The sequence below is a fragment of the Hemiscyllium ocellatum genome, chromosome 15 (assembly GCF_020745735.1).
Source record: "Hemiscyllium ocellatum isolate sHemOce1 chromosome 15, sHemOce1.pat.X.cur, whole genome shotgun sequence".
Taxonomy (NCBI): domain Eukaryota; kingdom Metazoa; phylum Chordata; class Chondrichthyes; order Orectolobiformes; family Hemiscylliidae; genus Hemiscyllium; species Hemiscyllium ocellatum.
Genome location: NC_083415.1, coordinates 30,588,506 through 30,615,585, shown reverse-complemented (window position 1 = coordinate 30,615,585; position 27,080 = coordinate 30,588,506). Strand labels below are relative to the sequence as shown.

At 46.1% G+C, this 27,080-nt stretch overlaps 1 protein-coding gene across 1 annotated transcript in view; it reads right to left on the bottom strand.

Moving 5' to 3' along the window:
* Positions 1 to 16,554, bottom strand: part of bpnt2 (3'(2'), 5'-bisphosphate nucleotidase 2) — a 60,165-nt gene extending 43,611 nt beyond the window's left edge. Inside the window, exon 1 of the mRNA XM_060836013.1 lies at positions 16,145 to 16,554. Coding sequence (XP_060691996.1) covers positions 16,145 to 16,477 — 333 coding nt within the window. The 5' untranslated portion in view covers positions 16,478 to 16,554. The remainder of the gene's footprint in view (positions 1 to 16,144) is intronic.
* Between the last annotated feature and the right edge of the window lie 10,526 nt (positions 16,555 to 27,080).

Here is a 27,080-nt window from a genome sequence, read left to right as displayed (position 1 = left end):
ATTATCATCCATGAGCTTATCTCAGGATTGCTTAAGTCTCCCTAATGTGGCTGAGTTGACTACATTAGCAGGTAGGGCATTCCATGCCCATACCACTCTCTGCGTAAAGAACCTGCCTCGGATGTCTGTCTTAAATCTATCACCCCTCAATTTGTAATTATGCCCCCCTCGTACAAGCTGACATCATCATCCTAGGAAAAAGACTTTCACACTCTATCCTATCTATTCCTTTGATCACCTTGTATGGCTCTATCAAATCCCCTTTTAGCCGCCTTGGGTCTGTCCAATGAGGACAGACCCAAGTCTCTCAGCCTTTCCTCATAAGACCTTCAATCTAGACCAGAAAACATCCTGGTAAATCTCCTCTGCCATCCTTCCTGAAATATGGCGACCAGACTGTACACAATATTCCAAGTGTGGCCACATCAGCATTTTTTTTCAGTTGCAGCATGATATTGCGGCTCTAGAACTCAATCGCTCTATGAATGAAACCTAACACACCATATGCCTTCTTAACACCACTATCCACCTGGTGGCAACTTTCAGGGATCAATGTGCATGGACCCCAAGATCCCTCTGTACATCCACACTACCAAGGATCTTTCCATTGACCCAGTACTCTGCCTTCCTGTTATTCTTCCTAAAGTGCATCACCTCACATTTAGCTGCAGTGAACTCCATTTGCCAACTCTCAGCCCAATTCTGCAACTGGACTCCAGACTGAATATTTTCCATCAACCACCACTTGCTGCCTTCTTTCAGAAAGCCTGTTTCTAATCCAAACTACTAAATCACCCTCAATTCCATGCCTCTGCATTTTCTCCAACAGCCTATCATGTGGAACCTTTTCAAAGGCTTTGCTGAAGTCCATGTATCCACGTCAACTGTCCTACCCTCATCTACATGCTTGATCACCTTCTCAAAGAACTCAACGAGGTTTGTGAGATTCAACCTGCCCTTGACAAAAGCATGTTGACTAATTGAAATCAAATTGTTGCTTGTGAGATGATTATAAATCTTATCTCTTATAATCCTTTCCAAAACCTTTCCGACAATAGAAGTAAGGCTCACTGGTCTGTAATTACCTGGGTCATCTCTACTGCCCTTCTTGAACAAGGACACAGCATTTGCAATCCTCCAATCCTCTGGTACTAAACCTGTAGACAATGATGACTCAATATCAAAGGCTCTGCTATCTCCTCCCTAGTTTCCCAGAGAATCCTCGGATAAAACCCATCCAGCCCAGGGGACTTGTCGACTTTCACTCCTTCTGGAATTGATAACACCTGTGCATAACTAACCTCGATCCTTTCTAGTCTAATGTCTCGTACTTCATTCTTCTCCTCTACAATACCCTCCTTTTCCTGAGTGAGCACCAATGAGAAGTGTTCGTTTAGCACCTCTCCGATCTCCACAGGGTCCACACTCAACTTCCCACTTCTGGCCCTATTCCTACCCCAGTCATCCTTTTATTCTTCACACATCTATAGAAAGCTGATCTGCAACTCTCCATTGCCTCAGCCAAACCATCTTGCCTCATCAACACATAAACCTCCTTCTTCTGCTTAACAAGGGATTCAATTTCTGTAGTAGACTATGGTTCCCTTACCTTATCACTTCCTCCTTGCCTGACAGGCACATACCAATCAAGGACACGTGATATCTGTTCCTTAAACCAGCTCCACATTTCCATTGTCTGCATCCCCTGCATTTTGCTATTCATTGTATGCATCCTAATTCTTGTCTAATCGCATTATAATTGCCCTTGCCCCATCGATAACTCTTGATCTGTGGCATGTTCCTATCCCTTTCCATCACTCAACTAAACGTAACTGAATTATGGTCACTCTCTCCAAAGTGCTCACCTACAATTAAACCAAATACCTGGTCTGGATCATTACCAAGCACAAGATCCAGTGTGGCCTCCCCTCTTGTCGGCCCTTCAACATATTGTGTCAGGTACACATTGGACAAAAATTGATCCATCTGACATCCTGGAGTTAGAGCATTTCCAGTCAATGTTGGGGAGGTTAAAGTCCCCCATAATGACCACCTTGTTCCTTTCAATCCTACCCAGAATAATTTTGCCAATCCTCTCCTCCACGTCCCTGGAACTCTGTGGAGGCCTATAAAAAAAACTCCAAGCAGTGTGACCTCTCCTCTCCTGTTTCTAACCTCAGCTCACACTACCTCAGTAGATGAGTCCTCGTCAAAAGTTCTCTCAGCCACCGTTATGGGATCCTTGACTAACAGGGCCACACCTCCCCCTCTTTTACTGCCTTGCCTCTTCTTAATGAAAGATCTAAACCCTGGAACCTGCAACATCCATTCCTCACCCGGCTCTATCCATGTCTCCGAAATGGCCACAACGTCGAAGTTGCAGATACCTATCCATGCTGCAAACTCACCTACCTTATTTTGGATATTTCTGGCGTTGAAGTAGACACACTTCAAACCAGTTTGCTGTCTGCCAGCACATTCCTGTATCCCCGAAATCTTGTCCCTGTTCTCCCTACTCTCATCCTCCTGTGCACTGCAATTATCCCCTGCTAAGCTAGTTAAAACCCACCTGAATAGCACCAGAAAATTCCCACCCAGGATATTGGTACCTCTCTGGTTCAAGTGAAGACCATCCTGTTGTACAGGTCCCATCTTCCCCAGAATGAGCCCCAATTATCCAAAAACCTGAAACCCTCCCGCTTGCACCATCCCTGCAGCCACGTGTTCAGCTGATATCTCTCCCTATTCCTTGCATCGCTATCACATGACACGGATAACAAACCAGAGATAACAACTTTGTTTGTTCTAGCTCTCAGCATCCACCCTAGCTCTCTGAAATCCTGCCTTACATCCCTATGGCTTTGTGAAATGTCTTCTGAAAGTCCAGATATACTACATCAATAAGATCACCATTATCCATACTGCTCGTTGGATCTTCAAAAATCTCCAGCAAATTAGTCAAACATGACTTACCTTGCATAAAACCATGCTGGCTCAAATGGGCTATGTTTTGACTTTGCAAATGCTCTATTATCATTCCCTAATAATGGTTTCCTTTATGCCTAATTACAGCAGTCACATCTCGAGTGAACTGGTGCATACTCATAGCACCTAACTGCAATTCTGAAGTTAAAAATGCATTGTTTTGAAGAGTATGGGCAGGAGCAATCATGCTATCATGTTATGCTAAACAATAAAAACTAAACACTAAAACAAATTGAAGGAGTTAGACAACTTCTTTTTTACACAATAATGAGGCTGCCAGCGCAAATCATCACAAGAGGTTCAACATTCAATTGCCTCACACAGTCAGTGTTCCCAGTCCCCCACATCTTTATTGTTTTATAACTAAAGACAAGAATGTTAAAAAAAAGAACAAAAATGCCTTGCAAGGCTTTTCGCCAAGTAGTCATTGCAGCAACATTCGGGAGATTTAACTCCAACTCTTGGGAGACACCATCATAATAGTGAGGTAGCAAAGAAATTTATGTAGTGCTTTTCACGATCTCAAGAATGTTTCAAAGCACTTTACTGTCAATTGAATCCCTTTTGAAGTACAAAATGTAGATGATACAGCTGCCAATTTTCAGACTCAAGCTTCCACAAACAATGATATGATAATGACCTGACAAACCGTGGGAAATCATGTCTCACAAACTTGATTGAGTTTTTTGAAGAAGTAACAAAGAAGATTGATGACGGCAGAGCAGTAGGTGTAATCCATATGGATTTCAGTAAGGTATTCGACAAGGTTCCCCATGGGAGACTGATTAGCAAGGTTAGATCTCATGGAATAAAGGGAGAACTAGCCATTTGGATACAGAACTGGCTCAAAGGTAGAAGACAGAGGGTGGTGGTGGAGGGTTGTTTTTTAGACTGGAGCCTGTGACCAGTAGAGTGCCATAAGGATCAGTGCTGGGACCTCTACTTTTTATCATTTACATAAATGATTTGGAAGCGAGCATAAGAGGTACAGTTAGGAAATTTGCAGATGACACCAAAATTGGAGGTGTGGTGGACAGCGAAGAGGGTTACCTCAGATTACAACAGGATCTACATCAGATGGGCTAATGGGTTGAGAAGTGACAGTTGGAGTTTAATTCAGATAATTGAGAGGTGCTGCATTTTGGGAAAGCAAATCTTAGCAGGACTTATACACTTAATGGTAAGGTCCTAGGGAGTGTTGCTGAACAAAGAGACCTTGGAGTGCAGATGCACAGCTCCTTGAAAGTGGAGTCACAGGTAGATAGGATAGTGAAGAAGGCATTTGGTCTGCTTTCCTTTATTGGTCAGAGTATTGAGTACAGGATTTGGGAGGTCATGTTGCGGTTGTACAGGCTATTGATTAGGCCACTGTTGGAATATTGTGTGCAATTCTGGTCTCCTTCCCATCAGAAAGATGTTGTGAAACTTGAAAGGGTTCAGAAAAGATTTATAAGGATGTTGCCAGGGTTGGAGGATTTGAGCTATAAGAAGAGGCTGAACAGGCTGGGGCTGTTTTCCCTGGAGTGTTGGAGGCTGAGGGGTGACCTTACAGAGGTTTACAAAATTATGAGGGGCATGGATAGGATAAATAGACAAAGTCTTTCCCTGGGATCAGGGAGTCCATAACTACACGGCATAAGTTTAGGGTGAGAGGTGAAATATATAAAAGAGACCTAAGGGGCAACTTTTTCACGCAGAGAGTGGTCTGTGTGTAGAATGAGCTGCCACAGAATATGGTGGAGACTGGTACATTTCCAACATTTAAGAGGTACTTGGATGGGTATATGATTGGGAAGAGTTTGGAGGGATATGGGCCGGGTGCTGGCAGGTGGGACTAGATTGGTTGGGATATCTGGTAGGCGTGCACAGGGTTCGGACTGAAGGGTCTGTGTCCATGCTGTACATCTCTATGACTCTATGACAATCAATATTGACCAGGATACCAAAGATAATACCCATCGTTCTTACAAGTAGTGCCATGGAATCTTTTATATTCACCTGAGAGATTAGTCAGGGCTTGGTCTAACAACTCATTTATGGGACTGCAATACTGAAAGTTCAGCACTCTGTCACTATTGTCCCTTATTAAATTTACCATGCCCTGAGTACTGGTTATCACACAGTGCAGAATTCCCTCAATGCTGACACTCTGACAGTGCAACACTCCTGCAGTACTGACCCTCCAACTTACAGCCAACATTGCAGCACTTTTCAGTACTGACCTTTCAACAGTGCAGGATTCCCTGACTATTGACCCTTCAACAATGCAGCATTTCCTTAATGGTGACCCTCTGACAGTGCAGTATCCCCTCAGAACTGATTCTCTGACAGAGCTGCATTTCCTCAGTAATGACTCTCTGACAGCAGCATTTCCTCCGTGCAACAATCCCTCGGTACTGTCTGTCCGACACTGCAGCATTTCCTCGTTGCTGACTGTCCAGCAGCGTAGCATTTCCTCAGTACTGACCCAACAGCAGCGTAGCATTTCCTCAGTACTGCCCCAACAGGAGGGCAGCATTTCCTCAGTACTGCCCCAACAGGAGGACAGCATTTCCTCAGTACTGCCCCAACAGGAGGACAGCATTTCCTCAGTACTGACCCAACAGCAGAGCAGTATTTCCTCAGTACTGATCCAACAGCACAGCAGCATTTTCCAGTACTGATCCAACAGCAGAGCAGCAATTCCTCAGTACTGATCCAACAGCAGAGCAGCAATTCCTCAGTACTGACCCAATAGTAGAACAGCATTTCCTCAGTACTGACCCAACAGCAGAGCAGCAATTCGTCAGTACTGACCCTCCAACAGACAGCAATTCCTCAGTACTGATCCAACAGCAGAGCAGCATTTCCTCAGTACTGACCCTCCAACAGAGTGGCGTATCCTCAATACTGAGCCAACAGCAGAGCAGCATATCCTCAGTACTGACCCTCCACTTGAGTAGCATTTCCTTAGTACTGACCCTTCAAGAATTCAGACATTTGTAATGACCTGGGGACTCAATGTCAAATCCTGCCACGGTATGATGTTCAAAGATTAAATTGTACTATCTCTCTGAACATTAATGTAATGTTAAAGGGTTAAACTGTAATGTCTTTCTCCAGAAGCTGAACATTCTGGAAGTGGGTGGAGATGACATTCAGGCAGGAATGTGGATGACTCCCACTTCATTTGGTCAGCCATTTACTACTATTCTCCTGCTCTTATCAAATTAAACTCTCATTCAGTCCCTTCCATTCAGAAATGCTTTCATAGCCATTCCCTGAGTCGAGGACATATCATACCTACGTTGTCTTGGGGAATCATTTTGTTAGGAAATTTTTTGCATAATGATTCCCCAGGATGAGGGCATTTACATTTACATTATCTCTGAGGATGGCCTCATTTTATCATTGTACCTAGAGTAAAATGTGTGTAATGGAAAATTAACATTTATTGTGAAATCTATGAAAGCATGGGTGAAATAAAGAAGTATGAGTTTGACTCTGCAAAGCCTTGCAGAATAAAAATACCGACAGTGAGGAATTACAAGGACAGTAAACTATCATATCAACAGTTAAGGAATGAGAAAAACAACTTCATATGTGAAAAGGAACTCGAATGTACCAGGCTCCTGGCCTTGAGATGTTGATAAGGAAAAGCAAACTATAGTATAAACGGAATATGTGAAAGTCATCAGGCGCCCCTTACATGAGGGTCTTGCCAATGTATCGGGTTGACTCTGCAGAGTCATTGAGTCATAGAGATGTACAGCATGGAAACAGATCCTTTGGTCCAAACCGTCCATGCCAACCAGATATCCCAACCCAATCTAGTCCCACCTGCCAGCACCTGGCCCATATCCCTCTAAACCCTTCCTGTTCATATACCCATCCAAATGCCTCTTAAATGCTACATTGTACCAGCCTCCACTACATCCTCTGGCAGCTCATTCCACACACACACCACCCTCTGTGTGAAAATGTTGCCCCTTAGGTCTCTTTTATATCTTACTCCTCTCGCCCTAAACCCAAGCCCTCTAGTTCTGGACTCCCCCTCTCCAGGGAAAGGACTTTGTCTATTTATCCTATCCATGCCCCTCATAATTTTGTAAACCTCTATAAGGTCATCCCTCAGTCTCCAATGCTCCAGGGGAAACAGCCACAGCCTGTTCAGCCTCTCCCTATAGCTCAAATCCTCCAACCCTGGCAACATCCTTGTAAATCTCTTCTGAACCCTTTCAAGTTTCTCAACATTTTTGCGATAAGAAGGAGATCAGAAGTGTTCGCAATATTCCAACAGTGACCTAACCAATGTCTTGTACAGCCGCAACATGACCTCCCAACTCACGTACTCAATACTCTGGCCAATAAAAGAAAGCATACCAAATGTCTTTTTCACTATCCTATCTGTGACTCCACTTTCAAGGAGATATGGACCTGCACTCCAAGGTCTCTTTGTTCAGCAACATTCCCTAGGACCTTACCACTAAGTGTATAAGTCCTGTTAAGATTTGCTTTCCCAAAATGCAGCGCCTCGCATTTATCTGAATTAAACTCCATGTCCAAAAAAGAAACTTTTTCTTTGCTCTTGCTAGCATTTGAGTCGAGTCGATTTAATTTCCATAACAATGTGGTCATTGGAGGGGGGGGGGGGGGGGGGGCGGGGCAGAGTACCTGTGAGAGTACCAACTGACCTGTACAAAGGGGATGTGTTTTTTTTGTTGGGGGTCTCTTTTGACTGGACTTACATGCCTGTGAGGAGGGTGAAAGAGGGTCACCTAGCTTGTACAGGCTTTAATAAACTTTAATTGCAGAAGTTGGTGTGCGCGAATTGCATCTCATGTATGAAATCCCGGGAAAAGAACCTATCAACAGCAGATGGTGGAATTTGAATTCAATACAAATCTGGAATTAAGACTCTAATGATGGTCATGGATCTCCTGTTGATTGTTGGGAAAAACCCATCTGGTTCACTAATGTGCTCCAGGGAAGGAAACTGCCATCCTTACCTGGTCTGGCCGACATGTGACTCCAGACCCACAGCAATGCGGTTGGGTCTTATCTGCTCAGTGGGGCAATTGGGGATGGGCAATAAATGCTGGCCCATCCAGTGACACCCTCATCCCATAAGTGAATAAATAAACAAAAGCATGGTAACAAGTTGTCCCCCTGATTGTGGAGCGTTCTTGCATTACAGATCTACCACAGTTAGATTTGCCAGGTTCTTAGGATTATATTTGAAACTGTACCTTGAATTTTAAAGTAAAATGAAGGGGTTACGTGGTTTGTTGTGCTTTACCTAACTATTAATCTTTAAGGATCAAAGAAAGGCTATGTTTGGAAACAAAGGCAGCAGCCTGTTTATTCGTAGTGATGATGATGGGCTGTGAGGAGGACAATGCAGAACTCCAGAAGGACATAGACAAGTTGGTGGTGTGGGCAGGTAGGTGGCAGATCAGTTTCAATTCCTTTTACTTAGGAAGCCTACAACGTACTGCATTCATTTGAATCTGATGGGGAAGAACGGGATATATAATATAAACATCTTCGGAGGGTCCGTGTGCACTGGTTGGGCTGAAGGGCCTGTTTCCACACTGTAGGGAATCTAATAAAAGGTGCACTTCTGCCAGCACTCACACAACATGAATTTAATGTGTACATATTCAGGGAGTCGCACAGGAATTGTGAGACACATGCTTCATTTCCTCTGGTTTGTAAGGAGCACAATGTGTGTGGGATTGCAGCAAAGTAGGACAAAGGTAGTCTGAGTTCTGACTGACTACAGCTGGTATATCATTTCCAAGTTTGCTTTGTGGAGGTAAAATCAGCTTAGGTAAGTATGTAAAACAGCCGAGGTATGTAGCTGCCTGATTCCGGCTGTTAGAATTCAAGGACTTGAATTCCTTTGTCTAAACAAGATGTTGATGAGAGTAGCTAAACTGGTTCTCTGAACAGAGCTTCATAAGAAGCAGAGGACACTGACTGTATGGCTCAAAAGGAATCTGGTAGTCTGGGACCTCAGCAGAGCAAGACGATGGCTGAGTGTGTCCTGATCGAATGAAATTTCCAGTAGTAGTTAAAGTAGAAATTCAAACCAAAGTGGAGCGAAAGTGCACTAACGAGGGCTTCCAGAGCAAGAGTTGAGTGAGAGAGGATAATAGGTGTGGATTGAGAGGCTGAACTTCAGTGAGACTAGTGGCTGAGTGACACCTTTTTTTTTAATGACTTGGAGGTGCACAAAGTTAAAAATCACACAACACCAGGTTATAGTCCAACAGGTTTAATTGGAAGCACTAGCTTTCGGAGCACTGCTGTTCCGTCAGGTGGTTGTTGTCTCTCTACCTGATGAAGGAACAACGCTCCAAAAGCTGGTGCTTCCAAATAAACCTATTGAACTCTTTTCTTTAAATAGGGGAAGGAGACAAAACATACATATCTATATTCCAGTTAGCTTAATGTCTGTTTTTGGGAAAATAAAGTCATAGAGACGTACAAGCATGGAAACAGATCCTTCAGTCCCACGCGCCCATGCAAACCAGATATCTGAACCTAATCTAGTCCCAACTGTCAACACTTGGCCCATATCCGTCCAAAGCCATCCTATTCATATACCCATCCAGATGCCTTTTAAATGTAGTAATTATACCAGTTCCCCCCACCCCCCCACTTCCTCTAGTAGCTCATTCCATAAATGCACCACCCTCTGCATGAAAGAAATTTCCCCTTAAGTACCTTTTATATCTTTTCCCTCTCACCCTAAACCTATGTCCTCTAGTTCTGCACTTCTCCGCCACAGGGAAAAACCTTGTCTATTTTTCCTATCCATGACCCTCACGATTTTATAAACCTCTATAAGGTCACCCGTTAGCCTCTGACGCTCCACGGAAATATAAACATCCATTGTAAAAGATTTGGAGGTGCCTGGACTGGTGTTGGACTAGCGTGGACAAAGTTAAAAATAACAACACCAGGTAATAGTCCAACAGGTTTATTTGGAAGCACTAGCCTTCGAGGCACTGCCTCTTCATCTGGCCTCGAAAGCTAGTGCTGACAAATAAACCTGTTGGACTATTACCTGGTGTTGTGTTATTATGAAAGATGTAATAGTGAACCATTTCGAAACGCATGACATGATCAAGTAGAATCAGCATGGTTTCATGAAGAGGAAATCTTGCCTGACAACTTTATTAGAATTCTTTGAGGAAGTAGTAAGCAAGATAGATAAAAGAAAGCAATGGATGTAATATATTTGGATTTTCAGATGGTATTTGATAAGGTGCCACAAATTAGCTGCGTAATAAAATGAGAACCCGTTGTATTGGAGGTAGGTTATTAGCATGGATAGGGGATTGGCTAACTAATAGAACGCAAAGATTTGGAATAACAGGAGCATTTTCAGGATGCCAACCTGTAACTCGTGCAGTGCCATAGAAATCAGTGCTGGGCTAAAATAATTTAAAACATATATTAATGACTTGTATGTTGAAAGTGGATGTACTATAGCTAGATTTGCAGTTGACACAAAAATAAGTAAGAAAGGAAAGCGGTGAGGATGACACAAAGAGTCTGCAGAGCAACAGAGGCAGGTTGGATGAATCAGTAAAACCTTGCTCGATGTAATATAACGTAGGGAATGTGAGGTTTGCACTTTGGCAGAAAGAATGAATATTATTTAATTTGAAAAATATTGCAGAACAGAGAGATTTGTGAGTCTTCATCCAGGAATCACAGGAAACTGGCATCCAAATTCAATGGAAAATAGGGAATGCAAATAGATTTTTGTTCATTTCATCAAAGGGAATACAGAATAAAAGTAGGGAGGTTTTGGTAAAATTATACAAGGCACTAGTCAGACCACAGCTGAAATACTGTGAACAGCTCTGTGCCCTGAACCAAGTAAACACTGTGACTAGTGGAGTGCCTCAGGGATTGGTGCTGGGCCCATTGCTGTTTGGTATCTATATCAATGATTTGGACGAGAATGAATAAGGCATGATTCACAAGTTTGCTGCGGACACTAAAATAGGTGTTATCGTGGACAATGAAGGAGGTTATCAGAAATTGCAGCAGGTCCTTGATCAGCTGGGGAAGTGGGCCGAGAAATGGCAAATGGAGTTTAATATAGATAAGTGTGAGGTCTTTCATTTTGGAAAGTCGAATCAAGGTCAAAGTTTCATGGTGAATGGTAGGGCCTTAAGGAGTGTGGTGGAACAGATGGATCTTGGAGCTCAGGTGCAGGTTGTCTGAAAGTGGAGTCACAGGTAGATAGGGCAGTGAAGAAGGCTTTTGGCACACTAGCCTTTCTCAGCCAGGGCATTGAGTATAAAAGTTGGGAAGTCCTGTTGCAGTTATGCAGGCCGTACTTGGAGTATTGTGTTCAATTTTAGTCAGCTTGCTATAGAAAGGATGTAATTAAACTGGACAGTGTAGAAGAAATTTACAAGGATGTTGCCTGGACTCAATGGTCTAAGTTATAAGGAGAGGTTGGACAAGCTAGGACTTTTTCTTTACAGCGTAGGAGACTGAGGAGGGATCTTAGAGAAGTGTATAAGATCATGAGAGGCATGGATAGGGTGAATACACTCAGTCTTTTTCCCTGGTTTGGGGACTCGAGGGCATCATTTAAGGTTAGAGGGAAAAGAATAAAAGGGAGTCTGAGGGGCAACGTTCTTACATAAATGCTGGTACGCACAAGAGCTGCCAGTGGAAGTGGTTGAAGTGGGTACATTACCAATATTTAAAAGGCATTTGGACAAATACATTGGTAGGAAAAAATGAGTAGAATATGGCCCAGCTGCAGGGAAATGGGGTCAGTGTGGATGGACATTTTGGTTGGCATGGACTTGCTTGGGCCTGTCTCTATGCTTAGAACTCTATGACTCTATATACTGGCATTGGAGGCAGTCCAGAGAATATTCATTAGGCTGATATCATGTATGTAGGTATTGTCTTATGAGGAGAGGTTGATCAGAATGAACATGTACTCAGTGCAATATAGAAGAATGAGGAGCAACCTTATTGAATTATAAAAGATTTTTATAGGACCAGATAAGGTAGATATGAAAAGGGTGATTTCCCTTGTGGGAGTGTTTTGGATCAGACGATATAATTGCAGAATAAGGAGTGCAAATTTAAACAGTGATGAGGAGTAGTTTTTCTTTCTCTCTGAGGGTGGTAAATCTGTGGAAATATTGACCGAGAGGACAGCTGAGGCTGGGTCATTAACTGTATTCAAGGTTGCAGTAGCCAAAGTTTTAATCAGTAAGGAATCAAGGCTATGGAGAAAAGGCAGGAAAGTGGAGCTAAGGATCATCAGATCAGCCATGGTTCCCCTGAATGGTGCAACAGATTTGATTGACGAATGGCCAACTAATGATCCTAAGTCCTATGGTTCTTATAATGCAGAGAAGTGAGATCTGATACATTTAGGTACAAAGAGCATTGAAAACTATATAAAATATGGGTAAAACTCTAAAATGGGCATGGGGCAGAGGCACAAATCATTGAATGCAAGTAAAGTGTACAATGTCCTTGGCTTTATTAATAGAGTATAGAAAACAAGAGCAAGGAAGTGAAGTTGAACTTGTTGGGCCTCAGCTGGAGTACTGTGTACAGCTGTGGGTGCCACATTAGAGGAAGGATGTCAACACATTGGAGAGAGTGCAGAAGTGGTTTACAAGAATGAGAAGCTTCAGTTAGGAGGACTGATTGTAGAATTTGGTACTGTACTCCCTGGTGAGAAGAAAGTTAAGAGGAGATTGAATAGTTTGTCAAAAACACGAGCAGGCTGGAAAGAGGAGATCGTGATAAATTGTTCATGTTCACAGAAAAAAACAAGCACAAGAATGAATAGATTTAAAGTGATCTGAAAGGAAGCACAGGTGAAATGAGGAGAAACTTCTGACTCAGCAAAAAAAAAGTGAGAATATGAGATGTGCAGCCTTAGAAGCGTATTGCAGGCAGTTTCAATTGAATCATTCAAGAGGGCAGTGAATGATTATTTGAACAAAAATAACGTATAAGATATGGGGAAAAAAATAGAAGATTGGCATGAGGTAATGATGCTCGTTTAAGTGCTGGTGCAAGCATAATGGGCGGAGAGGCATTCTTTGGAGCTATTATAGTTCTGTGGTTTTGTGAATGCTCCCTCAGTGCTGACCCCGGACAGTGCGGTGCTCCCTCAGTGCTGACCCCGGACAGTGCAGCATTCCCTCTGTGCTGACCCCGGACAGAGCGGCGCACCCTCAGTGCTGACCCCGGACAGAGCAGTGCTCCCTCAGGGCTGACCTTGGATAGTGCGGCACTCCCTCAGTGCTCACTCTGGACAGAGTGGCACATCCTCGGTGCTGGTCCCTGATTTGTGGTGCTCCCTCGGTACTGACCCAGGGCAGCGCACAGCTGCCCCGTGTGCGGACCCAGGGCAGCGCACAGCTGCCCCGTGTGCGGACCCAGGGCAGCGCACAGCTGCCCCGTGTGCGGACCCAGGGCAGCGCACAGCTGCCCCGTGTGCGGACCCAGGGCAGCGCACAGCTGCCCCGTGTGCGGACCCAGGGCAGCGCACAGCTGCCCCGTGTGCGGACCCAGGGCAGCGCACAGCTGCCCCGTGTGCGGACCCAGGGCAGCGCACAGCTGCCCCGTGTGCGGACCCAGGGCAGCGCACAGCTGCCCCGTGTGCGGACCCAGGGCAGCGCACAGCTGCCCCGTGTGCAGACCCAGGGCAGCGCACAGCTGCCCCGTGTGCGGACCCAGGGCAGCGCACAGCTGCCCCGTGTGCGGACCCAGGGCAGCGCACAGCTGCCCCGTGTGCGGACCCAGGGCAGTGCACAGCTGCCCCGTGTGCGGACCCAGGGCAGTGCACAGCTGCCCCGTGTGCGGACCCAGGACAGTGCACAGCTGCCCCTGTGCGGACCCAGGACAGTGCACAGCTGCCACGCTGCTGACCCAGGACAGTGCACAGCTGCCCCTGTGCGGACCCAGGACAGTGCACAGCTGCCCCGTGTGCGGACCCAGGACAGTGCACAGCTGCCCCGTGTGCGGACCCAGGGCAGCGCACAGCTGCCCCTGTGCGGACCCAGGACAGTGCACAGCTGCCCCTGTGCGGACCCAGGACAGTGCACAGCTGCCCCGCTGCTGACCCAGGACAGTGCACTGCTGCCCCGCTGCTGACCCAGGACAGTGCACTGCTGCCCCGCTGCTGACCCAGGACAGTGCACTGCTGCCCCGCTGCTGACCCAGGACAGTGCACTGCTGCCTCTGTGCGGACCCAGGACAGTGCACAGCTGCCCCGTGTGCGGACCCAGGACAGTGCACAGCTGCCCCGTGTGCGGACCCAGGACAGTGCACAGCTGCCCCTGTGCGGACCCAGGACAGTCCACAGCTGCCCCTGTGCGGACCCAGGACAGTGCACAGCTGCCCCGCTGCTGACCCAGGACAGTGCACTGCTGCCCCGCTGCTGACCCAGGACAGTGCACTGCTGCCCCGCTGCTGACCCAGGACAGTGCACAGCTGCCCCGCTGCTGACCCAGGACAGTGCACAGCTGCCCCGCTGCTGACCCAGGACAGTGCACTGCTGCCCCGCTGCTGACCCAGGACAGTGCACTGCTGCCCGGCTGCTGACCCAGGACAGTGCACTGCTGCCCCGCTGCTGACCCAGGACAGTGCACTGCTGCCTCTGTGCGGACCCAGGACAGTGCACAGCTGCCCCTGTGCGGACCCAGGACAGTGCACAGCTGCCTCTGTGCGGACCCAGGACAGTGCACAGCTGCCCCGCTGCTGACCCAGGACAGTGCACTGCTGCCCCGCTGCTGACCCAGGACAGTGCACTGCTGCCCCGCTGCTGACCCAGGACAGTGCACTGCTGCCTCTGTGCGGACCCAGGACAGTGCACTGCTGCCCTGCTGCTGACCCAGGACAGTGCACAGCTGCCCCTGTGCGGACCCAGGACAGTGCACAGCTGCCACGCTGCTGACCCAGGACAGTGCACTGCTGCCTCTGTGCGGACCCAGGACAGTGCACTGCTGCCCCGCTGCTGACCCAGGACAGTGCACTGCTGCCTCTGTGCGGACCCAGGACAGTGCACTGCTGCCCCTGTGCGGACCCAGGACAGTGCACAGCTGCCCTGCTGCTGACCCAGGACAGTGCACAGCTGCCCCTGTGCGGACCCAGGACAGTGCACAGCTGCCACGCTGCTGACCCAGGACAGTGCACAGCTGCCACGCTGCTGACCCAGGACAGTGCACAGCTGCCTCTGTGCGGACCCAGGACAGTGCACAGCTGCCCCGCTGCTGACCCAGGACAGTGCACTGCTCCCTGAGTGCTGACCCAGGACAGTGCACAGCTGCCCCGTGTGCGGACCCAGGACAGTGCACAGCTGCCCCGTGTGCTGACCCAGGACAGTGCACAGCTGCCCCGTGTGCGGACCCAGGACAGTGCACAGCTGCCCCGTGTGCGGACCCAGGACAGTGCACAGCTGCCCCGTGTGCGGACCCAGGACAGTGCACAGCTGCCCCGTGTGCGGACCCAGGACAGTGCACAGCTGCCCCGCTGCTGACCCAGGACAGTGCACAGCTCCCTGGGTGCTGACCCAGGACAGTGCACAGCTGCCCCGTGTGCGGACCCAGGACAGTGCACAGCTGCCCCGTGTGTGGACCCAGGACAGTGCACAGCTGCCCCGTGTGCGGACCCAGGACAGTGCACAGCTGCCCCGTGTGCGGACCCAGGACAGTGCACAGCTGCCCCGTGTGCGGACCCAGGACAGTGCACAGCTGCCCCGTGTGCGGACCCAGGACAGTGCACAGCTGCCCCGTGTGCGGACCCAGGACAGTGCACAGCTGCCCCGCTGCTGACCCAGGACAGTGCACAGCTCCCTGGGTGCTGACCCAGGACAGTGCACCGCTCCCTGGGTGCTGACCCAGGACAGTGCACCGCTCCCTGGGTGCTGACCCAGGACAGTGCACCGCTCCCTGGGTGCTGACCCAGGACAGTGCACCGCTCCCTGGGTGCTGACCCAGGACAGTGCACCGCTCCCTGGGTGCTGACCCAGGACAGTGCACTGCTCCCCCGGTGCTGACCCAGGACAGTGCACTGCTCCCCCGGTGCTGACCCAGGACAGTGCACCGCTCCCCCGGTAGTGACCCAGGACTGTGTGCAGCACACTGAGTCCAAGCGCCTATTTGCTCACCTTGATGTCTGGGAATGTGTTACTGAACAAACTGGTCATCCTGCGGTGCGAGAGCAAATCGCCGCTGGTCACCATCTCGTCCGCGCCCTCTTTGGTTTTCCCTTTGGACCTCTGGTGGAGGGAGTCGGACTCCTTGACTTCCCGCACGGCTCTGCCTCCTTCCTCGGCCGCCCGGATGGCCACGGACAGGAGCTGGCGGAGATCCACCTTCCTCTGGGCGCTCTCCGGCGCCGTGCTGCCGAACCTGGAGTACAGGTAATAGATCATACCGGTGCACAGCAGGATGCAGAGCAACAGCCGGCCCCGGGACACACTCACCCCCATTGGAGCCATCAAACCTACCCCAGCACTGTCTCCCTGCCCCTCACTGTGAACAAGCCGCTTCAACACACCCGAACAGGCTCACTCCCCTTCCCCAGCCGACAGCGAATCGAACGAGTTTCCTTAGAAAACGTATGCGGAAGTAAAGCAGGAAACAGTGTGTCAAAGCAGTGTGTGTGTATGTGCATCGGAGAGATCCATCCCTCAGTAAAAACACACTCTGCCCTAACCATGTGCATCACTGATGTTTATCCCCTTTATACACTCGGTGTGGTATATTAATGTCGCATTTTGGCTTCCCTGAGTCCATCTAAAGTCAAGAGGACAATAAATCAAAAGAAAAACCCTGTAAAACTTGTGAAAATTGCACTCTGGTTGGACTTGTATTGAGTACCACACAACAGCGCTCCAGTGCGACCAACACGTTACTAGCGACGTATTCCTGTTTTTCAGACGTTCACTACGCTGATTCCAGAGATGGGAGGGTTTGCCTCACACAGAGAGATTGAGAAGTTGAGGTCCATACTGGCTAGAGTTTAGAAAAAAAATGAAATGAGATCGAATCGAGGTATATTAAGATGATAAAGGGGATTGGCAAATGGGATGGAGAAATTACATCTGAAATAACCCCAAAGAATTGCACATGCCGTAAATCGGACACAAAAAAATTGCTGGGTGGGGATAAATCACAACAGGTTTGGCAAGATCTGTGAAGAGAAAGCAGAGTTAATGTTTCGGGTCCTTCTTCAGAACTGATGGTAGCAAGGAAAAGGTTGGTATATATATATGCTGAAGGTGGGGAGGGAGCAGGAGTCACTTATATGTGGAGATGAAGCCCAAAGAAAGGGAACAGTAGTTGTACAGACAAGGGAATGGGTAAAAGGCAGCCTTGGGGAATGAATAGCTGCAGTGTGGACCATTCGGGAGATGATGGACAGATAGGTCTGAGACAGGAAGTCGAGAGGATTTTGTTTTATTATTCATTCATGGGTTGGGCCAGCATTTGTTGCCCATCTTTAATTTGCTCAGAGAATGGTTGAGAGCTGTTTTCTTGAACAGCTCTAGTAGTTGGGGCATAGATACATATAGAAGAAACAGTGATATTATTACACGCCAGGATGATATGTGGCTTGGAGGGAACTTGGAAGTGTTTCCATGTATCTGTTGCCCTTGTCCTACTTGATGGTAGTGGTTGTGGGTTTGGCAGGTGCACTCACAAGAGCCTTTCTGAGTGACTGCGGTGCAGGATCTGACCCATCCAATCACCGATGGTAGGACTGACGGAGAATGGGATTCTGCAAGACAGCAGGACCAAAGAAAATGGTAGTTTGAGCAGTCTAATGGGAGTGAAGGAGTTTGTAGAGGTAGGTAAAATTAAATGTACAAGTTTTAGAAGCAGGGTTGAACCATAGAGCTGCCTGAAGTCTCTGAATCTAGCTCAGAACAATTCCCTCCAACTTTCTCCAATGTGTGAAACTTGCAAGGATCTAAGATGCAAGGGATTTTCACTCTCTGTGTTCAATCTCACACCCAATTTTCTTTGTCTATGCTGACACTTTTGCTTTAATCCAATGAGTATTTGATTTGTTAGCAAAATTATTTTGTGACACTTTATCAAATTGCTTTCAAAAGTTTGCACACACATCAACCACACTAATCTCATTAGCCTTCTGTCTTGCTTCACCAAAGAATTCAATCAAGTTAGTCAGACACAACTTACTTTTAACAATTCTGTTCTGATCTTCAATTATTAATCCACATTTTTCTATTTGAAAATAATTTTATCCTGATGGCTGCTTCTAACTGTCAACATTTGGTTGATTGGTCTGTTGTTGCATGTATCATTCTCCCCCATTGTAAAACGGTATGCAACATTTACAATTCTTCAGTCCTATCCCTTCACTCACATTTCCAAGAGTGATTAGTGAAACGTAGACACATGCTCCACAACCTTCGCACATACTTCCCTCCTATCAGGACTTGATGACTTGTCTACATTTAATAGTGCCATCCTTTAAGTGCCTCATCTTTATCTATTTTATCATATGAAATATTGCTACTGCCTTCTCTATTATTGCTATTGGCAGCACCAACTTCCCTAGTGGAAATATATCCAAACTACTCATTCAGTACCTCAGCCACGCTCTCTGATTTGAAACAAGATCTCATTACGAGTCCCTAATAAGTCTCACTCTTTGGTTATCGTTTTAGCATTTATATATTTGTAACAGACACTTGGGTTCTCTTTTATGTTAATTGCTGATCAATCCACATTATCCATGTTCCTCTTATTCCTTTGAACTTGCAATACATGTCTTGCTTCTTTACTATTTTAAAAAACCTTACATGTGTTATAAGACTCCAATTTCCTACACATTAGATTCCCTACAGTATGGAAACAGACCCTTCAGTCCAACAAGTCCACACTGACCCTCCAAAGAGTAATCCACCTACACCCATTCCCCTACACTGTATTAACCCCTGACTAATGCACCTAATGGGCAATTTTGCATGGCCAATTCACTTAATCTGCACATCTTTGGACTGAGGGAGGAAACTGGAGCACCCAGAGGAAACTCACACAGACACGGGGAGAATGTGCAAACTCCACACAGGCAGTTACCTGAGGCAGGATTTGTACCCGGATCCCTAGCACTGTGAGGCAGCAGGGCTAACCGCTGAGCCACTGTGCCGCCCCATTATAATCTTAAACGTTATAATTTTAGCCTTCCAGGAACCTCCAGCCTTGGATGCCCTTCCTTTACCCTCTCATGGGAACGTGTCTATGTTCTGCCTAAACCATCTTCTTTTTGAAGGCCTTGCATTGTCCATTGGTCATTTTGTCTTTCAAATGTTAACTCCAATCCACTTAAATCGATCCCTACTTAAATTAAAGTTAGCCTTTCTTTAGTTAACTATTTTCATGCTTGAAGATTTGATGTCCTTTTCCAAAAATGTTCTAAACCTGAAAATATCATTGTCATTCTTCCTCAACTGAAACATATTTGTCCAACTTCTTTCCCCAGAGCTATGCTCAATACTGCTTCCTTCCTCATTAGGCAGAACAGGGAAATTTTTTAGTATCTTTGCCTCTTTTCACTTTCAAAGTTAAGCCTATATTAGTATTGTTACAGTCCTGAAGAAGGGCTTATGCCCGAAACGTCGATTCTCCTGCTCCTTGGATGCTGCCTAACCTGCTGCGCTTTTCCAGCAACACATTTTTCAGTCCTGTTCAGCCTATATTAGTATTGTTACAATCCTGTTATCACTGTCCTGCCATTCTGACATTTTTTGTCCTTTGTCTGCAAATATGCTTTATGAACCCCTTCTCCCATTGCCCTACACAATACACCTAGTAACATAACAGCTCCTCAACTGTTTGTTCGTTCAAACCAAACAGATTTTGTCTTCAATTCCCCAATGACAACATCCCTCTCCAAGTGCTATAATTGTTTGTTTTGTCATTATTGCTAACTACCCTGCAAATTTTTTCCTTCACAAAATTTATTGAATACATATAGCACTAATATGAAATTCCTAATCCTCTTCTTTAAAGCAGATCCTTCTATTGCCCTTACACAATATTTCCATGCAGTGATTTGTACCTGAAGCTCACCACCTATATATATCACACTGCATGCATTTACTGCATTGCAAGCATTCTGAAGTCAGCACAGATTGACTCACATTTGGCCCTCGTCTTACTCCACTGATTCTGAATTATCTTTTACCTTAATGATATTTGTTGCTCCCAGATTTCAGTGTACCTTTTCCCTCCTTTTTAATATTTCATCCTGTTCTTCTTCATCATCCGGAGAAGTTTGTTTAAATTTATGATGTTTCAGTTGGTGACAGGCTGAGGTGAAGAGTGGAGGTGATCACTAGTCATATATAGAAGCAGGTGATATTTGTAATGAGAGAAAGAATTGAGGTTGGAAACTCATCAGATCTACCCGCATGCTGAGATTATGTGCTGACGTTCAATTTGAGACACTGACTGAAATGAAGATGGTATTAGTGCTGATTGTGAGAAACTTGTAGCAAAAGAACTTCAGTCGATAGGCCAAATTTTATTTTTATTCTAATCAAGTGTCAGTTTCGTCAGGTTTTAGAAGGAGTTTCTCTCCATCAGGTGCAGCGAGATCACTCACTACGTCTACAAAGCTCATCTCGTTAACTACCTACCCCTTCAATGACCCTGTCACCCAATTCTACATCTTGTCATTCCTGGAGCAATTTGCTACTTGGCAGATATCTGCCAAAAGACCAGCATCCTTGGTGCCCATGCCATCGTTAAAATGTTGCCATGAACTCGCAGAAGCTTTGGCAATCTGCCTTGCCTCTCATTAGCAATATCAGCATCAGGTGCAAAGCTACACTGTCCATGACTCTTAAATGATCCAGCTAACACTCCCTTGCACACACAGTCTAACTCTCATTTTCTCAGCCTAGTCGCAGTTTACAGACAGGATATGCTGTTTAGCCGTCCTTCACTACATCCCATCTAAACAGCCTTTCTAAGTTACTGCTACTTTGCCTCCAAGCTCACTATAGGCCAGCATCTTGTCATTGTGCAGGACAAAATCACAGCCAGGCAAGTGATCAGACAAATACAAACATGAGTTTTTATTTGCTGTCAACTATTGCAGACACAAACAAAATGAATGTGGCTGATGTTTGTCCTGTCAATACAAACCAAATGCTGGCAAGTTGACCAACAGCTAATTAATATCTAGTTTACAGGAGTATAAGTTCAAAGAATTACCCTGGTCAGACCCAATTTGGAGTACTGTGAGCAGATCAGGGCACCACATCCTGGGTTGGATATATTGGTCTTGGAGAGAGTACAACATAGACATAAAAAAATGATACCTGGACTTCAGGGGTTAAGTTATGAGGAGTTATTATATGAACTGGGCCTGTTTTCTCTAGAATTAAGAAGGTTAGTAGGTGATCTGATTGAAGTCTTCAAGATATTTACAGGAAAAGGCAGGATAAATAAAGATAGACTATCACCACTGGTTGGAGACTCAAGAACTGGGCAGCACGGTGGCACAGTGGTTAGCACTGCTGCCTTACAGCGCCAGGGACCTGGGTTCAATTCCCGCCTCAGGCGACTGACTGTGTGGAGTTTGCACATTCTCCCCGTGTCTGCGTGGGTTTCCTCCGGGTGCTCCGGTTTCCTCCCACAGTCCAAAGATGTGCGGGTCAGGTGAATTGGCCATGCTAAATTGCCTGTAGTGTTAGGTAAGGGGTATATGTAGGGGTATGGGTGGGTTGCGCTTCGGCGGGTCGGTGTGGACTTGTTGGGCCGAAGGGCCTGTTTCCACACTGTAAGTCTAATCTAATCTAATCTAAACTAGTGGCCATAATCTAAAAATTAGGGCTAGATCAGGAGAAATTTTAAAAAGCATTTTTATACACAATGGGGTGTAGATGTTTGAAACTTTGATCCACAAATGGCAATGGAAGCTAAATTAGTTGCTAGTTTTAAATCTGAGATAGATACATTTTATTAAGCAAAGGTGTTAAGCAATATGGGCCAAAGGCAGATAATTGGAGTTAGGCCACAGATCACCCATGATCTCATTGAATGGCAGAACAGGCTTGAGGAGCTGAATGGCCTACTCCTGTTCCACATTCCTATGTTCCCATTACATGACTGTCTGTTGCATTGGCCTGTTACTTATTGGAGCTGGATATTATTCAGATCCTGTCTGATTTTCAGCACTTGACACAGCTAAACACTAGCACAGAAAAAGAGTTTCCTCCTCCCTCATATCCTCATCTTTGTCCTCCTTGGAAGACAGCTGCCATTCCCCCCAGTTCCTCAGCATTTATCACATTGCTTTGTCACCTGCTACAATTTTGCAGAGCCACAGCATGCCAGGATGATGCTGCAACGTCTGTCCAGAGAGATTTCCCAGAATAGTCCAAGCCAGGGCCCCTTTCCTCTGCCCCACCATGGCCCTAATTGAAGCATGGCCAGCATTGAACCTGTGCTCTATATTGGTTTGGGACTGTATGCAATAATTTTATGTGTCATGGTTGCAATAGAGAGTGCCTGACCTCCCTTAACCAGCCTTGTAAGGCACCTGGACGGTCAAACACAACATGCATATGAGAGTGCTCCAAGATAAAGGAATTCTGGCACTTACCAGGGTAGCAGGCACACACTTCCAGGAAATGGTAACTCTGATAACAATGCAATGAAATCCCTTCCTACTGATGAATTCTCCAGCATTGTGATATGACCCCCACAATGCCACATGAGTAGAGGAAATGGTACCCTGCAGCTATGAAATGCCAGCGATGGTCTAAACCCTTCTGTCTGGGCTATAGCACCAATCTTGTTATGGGAGATTGAAATGAACCAATGTGATCTTACTCACATGGTATCAGTCACTATCCTGATGTTTTAGTGGGTGTGTGACTAAGAAATCTGATATAGATCACCCATCACTCCCTAAAAGGTTCAATGCAACTGTCACCATCAAAACTACCAAGAGAGGATGACCTCCCACAGCTCTCAGATTCCACTCTAGCACCCAGAATAGTTTTTTAGATTAGATTACTTACATTGTGGAAACAGGCCCTTCAGCCCAACAAGTCCACACTGACCCACCGAAGCGCAATCCACCCATACACGTACATTTACTCCTTACCTAACACTACGGGCAATTTTGCATGGCCAATTCACCTGACCCGCACATCTTTGGACTGTGGGAGGAAACCGGAGCACCCGGAGGAAACCCACGCAGACACGGGGAGAATGTGCAAACTCCACACAGTCGCCTGAGTCGGGAATTGAACCCGGGTCTCTGGCGCTGTGAGGCAGCAGTGCTAACCACTGTGCCACCCATTGTTCTATCACAGTGAAAAGGCCTGGACTTGCACTGCGCCTCCGCAGAAAGTGAAGGTAAAAGGGAAAGATTCTGGTCCTTCCTCAGACCTGACACATCCTGAAGAACCCTGTAGCTGTGGCCTCTCACTGAACTGGGTACTCCTCAGTGTCTGCTGTGGCCTACTGCTGCGCCTGAGCTCAACATCAGCATGGTCCTCCTGCCTTGGCCCTTTAATGAAAGCAGGCACCACGACCAACATCCAAACGTCGGCTGTGCACAAGATTTTTACCCACAATGGTCTATGTTGGAAACACAGGTAGTGAAACAAGTTCTTACCTCTGAGAACAATCAATGGTCATATTACATGCAGATGAGGGCTGCACACACTCCTCCACGCAATGAGAAATGCATGCCACTACTGAGGACCGTGTCTCCAACAGTCACTCAGCTTCAGCCTCAGTGTGTGCACTAATTTAATGAATGTGTCTCATTGGCTGTGTAACATTACATCAAAAGAGAGTGTCTGCTGGTGTCTGATGCCCTTTCCGATATTGCGATATCATCAGACTTTGATCCTTGGTTCACTGTGTCTGGTCTTGTTAGAATCTTATAGGATGCTATGAGAAATTAAATGAATGAACATTTGAAATTTGATCACTTGTTTTTCTTCAAGTAACTTTGAATTGAATAACCAACTGGTTACTGTTAGACTCTGCAGAGAACAATTTTGCCATTCAATCTGGTAAAGCAGTATTGCTGCATCCTGGGAAGTTGTGCATACTGTTTGCTCTCAGATTGCAGAGTCTACACTCAGCTAATCAAGTCATAGCTTTAAGCAGAAACATTAAACCTGAGGCTGAAGTTTTCTGAGAGACTTCATGCACACATATGATTTTAAAGCTGAATAATGTATGTGCAGTTACCACTGTAGCACTGTTATTTAGATGCAAGTCACTCAGAACTTTTAGCAGTGGAGTTTCTGAAATAATCCAGCCTGTTTGATTCCAACATACAACAAATCAGATTCTGGCTAACCTCCTTGTATTCCCAAGAGGATGCAGCAGCAGCTTGAAAACACGGTTTCATAATGCTAACCTGACACGAACTGCCAGCTCATTAGACAGCATGCAAAAGCAGCCTGAAAAAGAAAGTTGGCAGTGAAGCGATACCAGTGTATCACCATTTGTTTGGAATGAGGGGCAATGTACAACATTTTTACGACCATCACAGACTGGATGAACTAACAAAGTGGATTGGATCCAACTCACAATGTGGAGATCCATGATACAGTGTGAAAGTATGTGTAATTGTAGAAGACTTGTTTATTCCATGGCAGGTGTTCAACTGCAATATTCCATTTTCCCTTGCAAGTTTAATAAACAAGAGTTTTCAATAATATCCAGACAATGTTTTGTATGAATAATTTCATTATATTTCAGTGGACAATCAAAAAGAAACACATGATTTTTTTTGTTTGGTCCAGTTTAGTTTGCTATTTCTGAACAATAAAACTCAGAAATGTTTAAGGACCAAGTCACAGGAGGAATTATAAGTCACTGGCCTTTGAAAAGGAAGGAAAGAGCAAAAGCTTGTGCATATATGTACTACCTACTAAAATGCTATCTTAGAAATTGCACAGAATGGAGGTAATTGTTTGATTATTTTCCATCTAGGCCTCAGTGCAGTTTGTGTTGGCTCCTTTTTTTAAAAAAAAAGTGGTTATATAACATCATGGAGTAGTTCTTTTGTGTGAATTGTGTTTCTCAGTGCTTCTGGGCAGTGACGAGTGATGTTGCTAGGTTACAGCTGGCTCTCACAGCTGTAAAACATTTACTATGCTATCTGTTCACAGAAAAATGTTTGATCAGTTTTTATCTGTCATGTACATTGAAGTAGTCACCTGTGTGAGGTACCTGGGATATCAAGCATCTACCACATGTTGCTTTATATCTTCTATGCCACGTAAACCCATTTTAAAATATTCTAATGACACACCATTACTTAGGCAGTGCTGCATCTCGAGGTTCACTCACTTCCTAATATAGAAGTGCGGTCTCCTCTACACTGGGGAGACTAGACACTTTCTCGCAGAGCGCTTTAGGGAACATCTCTGGGGCGCCCGCCCCAATCAACCCCACCACCCCACATTTCAATTCCCCCTCCCACTCTGCTGAGGACATGCAGGTCACGGGCCTCCTCCATCGCCACTCCCTCACCACACGACACCTGGAGGAAGAACGCCTCATCTTCCGCCTCAGAATACTTCAACGCCAGGGCATCAATGTGGACTTCACCAGTTTCTTCATTTCCCCTTCCCCCACCTTATCCCAAATCCAACCTCAGCACCATCCTCATGACCTGTCCCACCTGCCAGTCTTCCTTCCCATCTATCCGCTCCAGCCTCCTCTCTGACCTATCACCTTCATCCCCACCCCCATCCACCTGTTGTACTCTTTGCTACCTTCTCCCCAGCCCCACTCCTCTCCCATTTATCCTTCTACCCTTCATTCCAGCTGAAGGGCTTTTGCCCGAAACGTCAATTTTCCTGCTCCTCGTATGCTGCCTGGCCTGCTGTTCTTTTCCAGCACCACTCTAATCTAGCCTGTACTAGATGCCAATTTCCAATGTTCCTTATGAAACTGACATGTTCATCAGTGCTGTCAGTGGGCCAGCATCCTGATATGGGTAGAGGTGAGGTTAGGCATGATTTATGCTTACATGATGTGGGGGTAAAAGTCTAAACCAAGAAGGAATAGTTATTTTGGACAGCTCCAAGCTAAATATTGTTTGTACACTGTGCCACAGGGTGCCATTCCATTGTGGGGAGAGAAGAGAAATGCTGTTGTAATTTGTTGTGGAGATACTATAGAGGTATAGATACTGTTCTCTGTGACCAGGAATGAGAGTCCCGAAGTTCTGCTACTTGCCTGGTGCTCAGGTTCAGGATATCTCATCTGGGCTGCAGAGGAACTTGGAATGGGAGGGAAAGGATCCAGTGGTGATGGTCCACCTAGGCACCGACAACATAGATAAAACTAGGGCAGAAGTTCGACTAATGGAGTAAAAACAACTAGGAGCTAAATTTCAAAGCAGAACCAAAAAAGTAATAATTTCTGGATTACTACCTGAGTCACAGGCTAATTGACACAGGGTCAATAAGATTAAACAGATAAAGCGTGGCTTAAAAATGGGTGTGAGAGAAATGGGTTTGAATTCATGGGACATTGACACCAGTACTGGGGAAGAAGGTTCCTGTTCCAATGGAATGGTCTTCATTGGAACTGTGCTGGGACCAGAGTCTTAGTGAATCACATAACTAGGGCTGTAGACATGACCTTAAATGAAATGGAGGGGAGGGGGGATTCAGTTACTGTTGGGGTGTGGGGTGTGAGTGGTGCTCAGTTATAGGGGAAATTAGAACACCTGAACTAAAGGAGGAGGTAACACTGTAGAACTCAGGAGAGGTAATTAAACTCTCCAAACAGACACAAGTAGGACAGAATGCATCATTCATACAGGACTGAAGATGTTATGTCTGAATGCATGACTATAAGCAAAAGGTAAATGAGCTTGTGGCACACATCAAAATTGGCAGGTATGATGTGGTGGACATCACGGAGATGTGGCTGCAAGGGAATCAGGATTGGGAGCTGAATATTCAAGGATATGTATCCTATTGAAAAGATAGTCAGGTGGGTAGAGGGAGTAGTAAGAAATGAAATTAAATCAACAGTAAGAAACGCAGTAGGGTCAGATGGTGTAGAATCTGT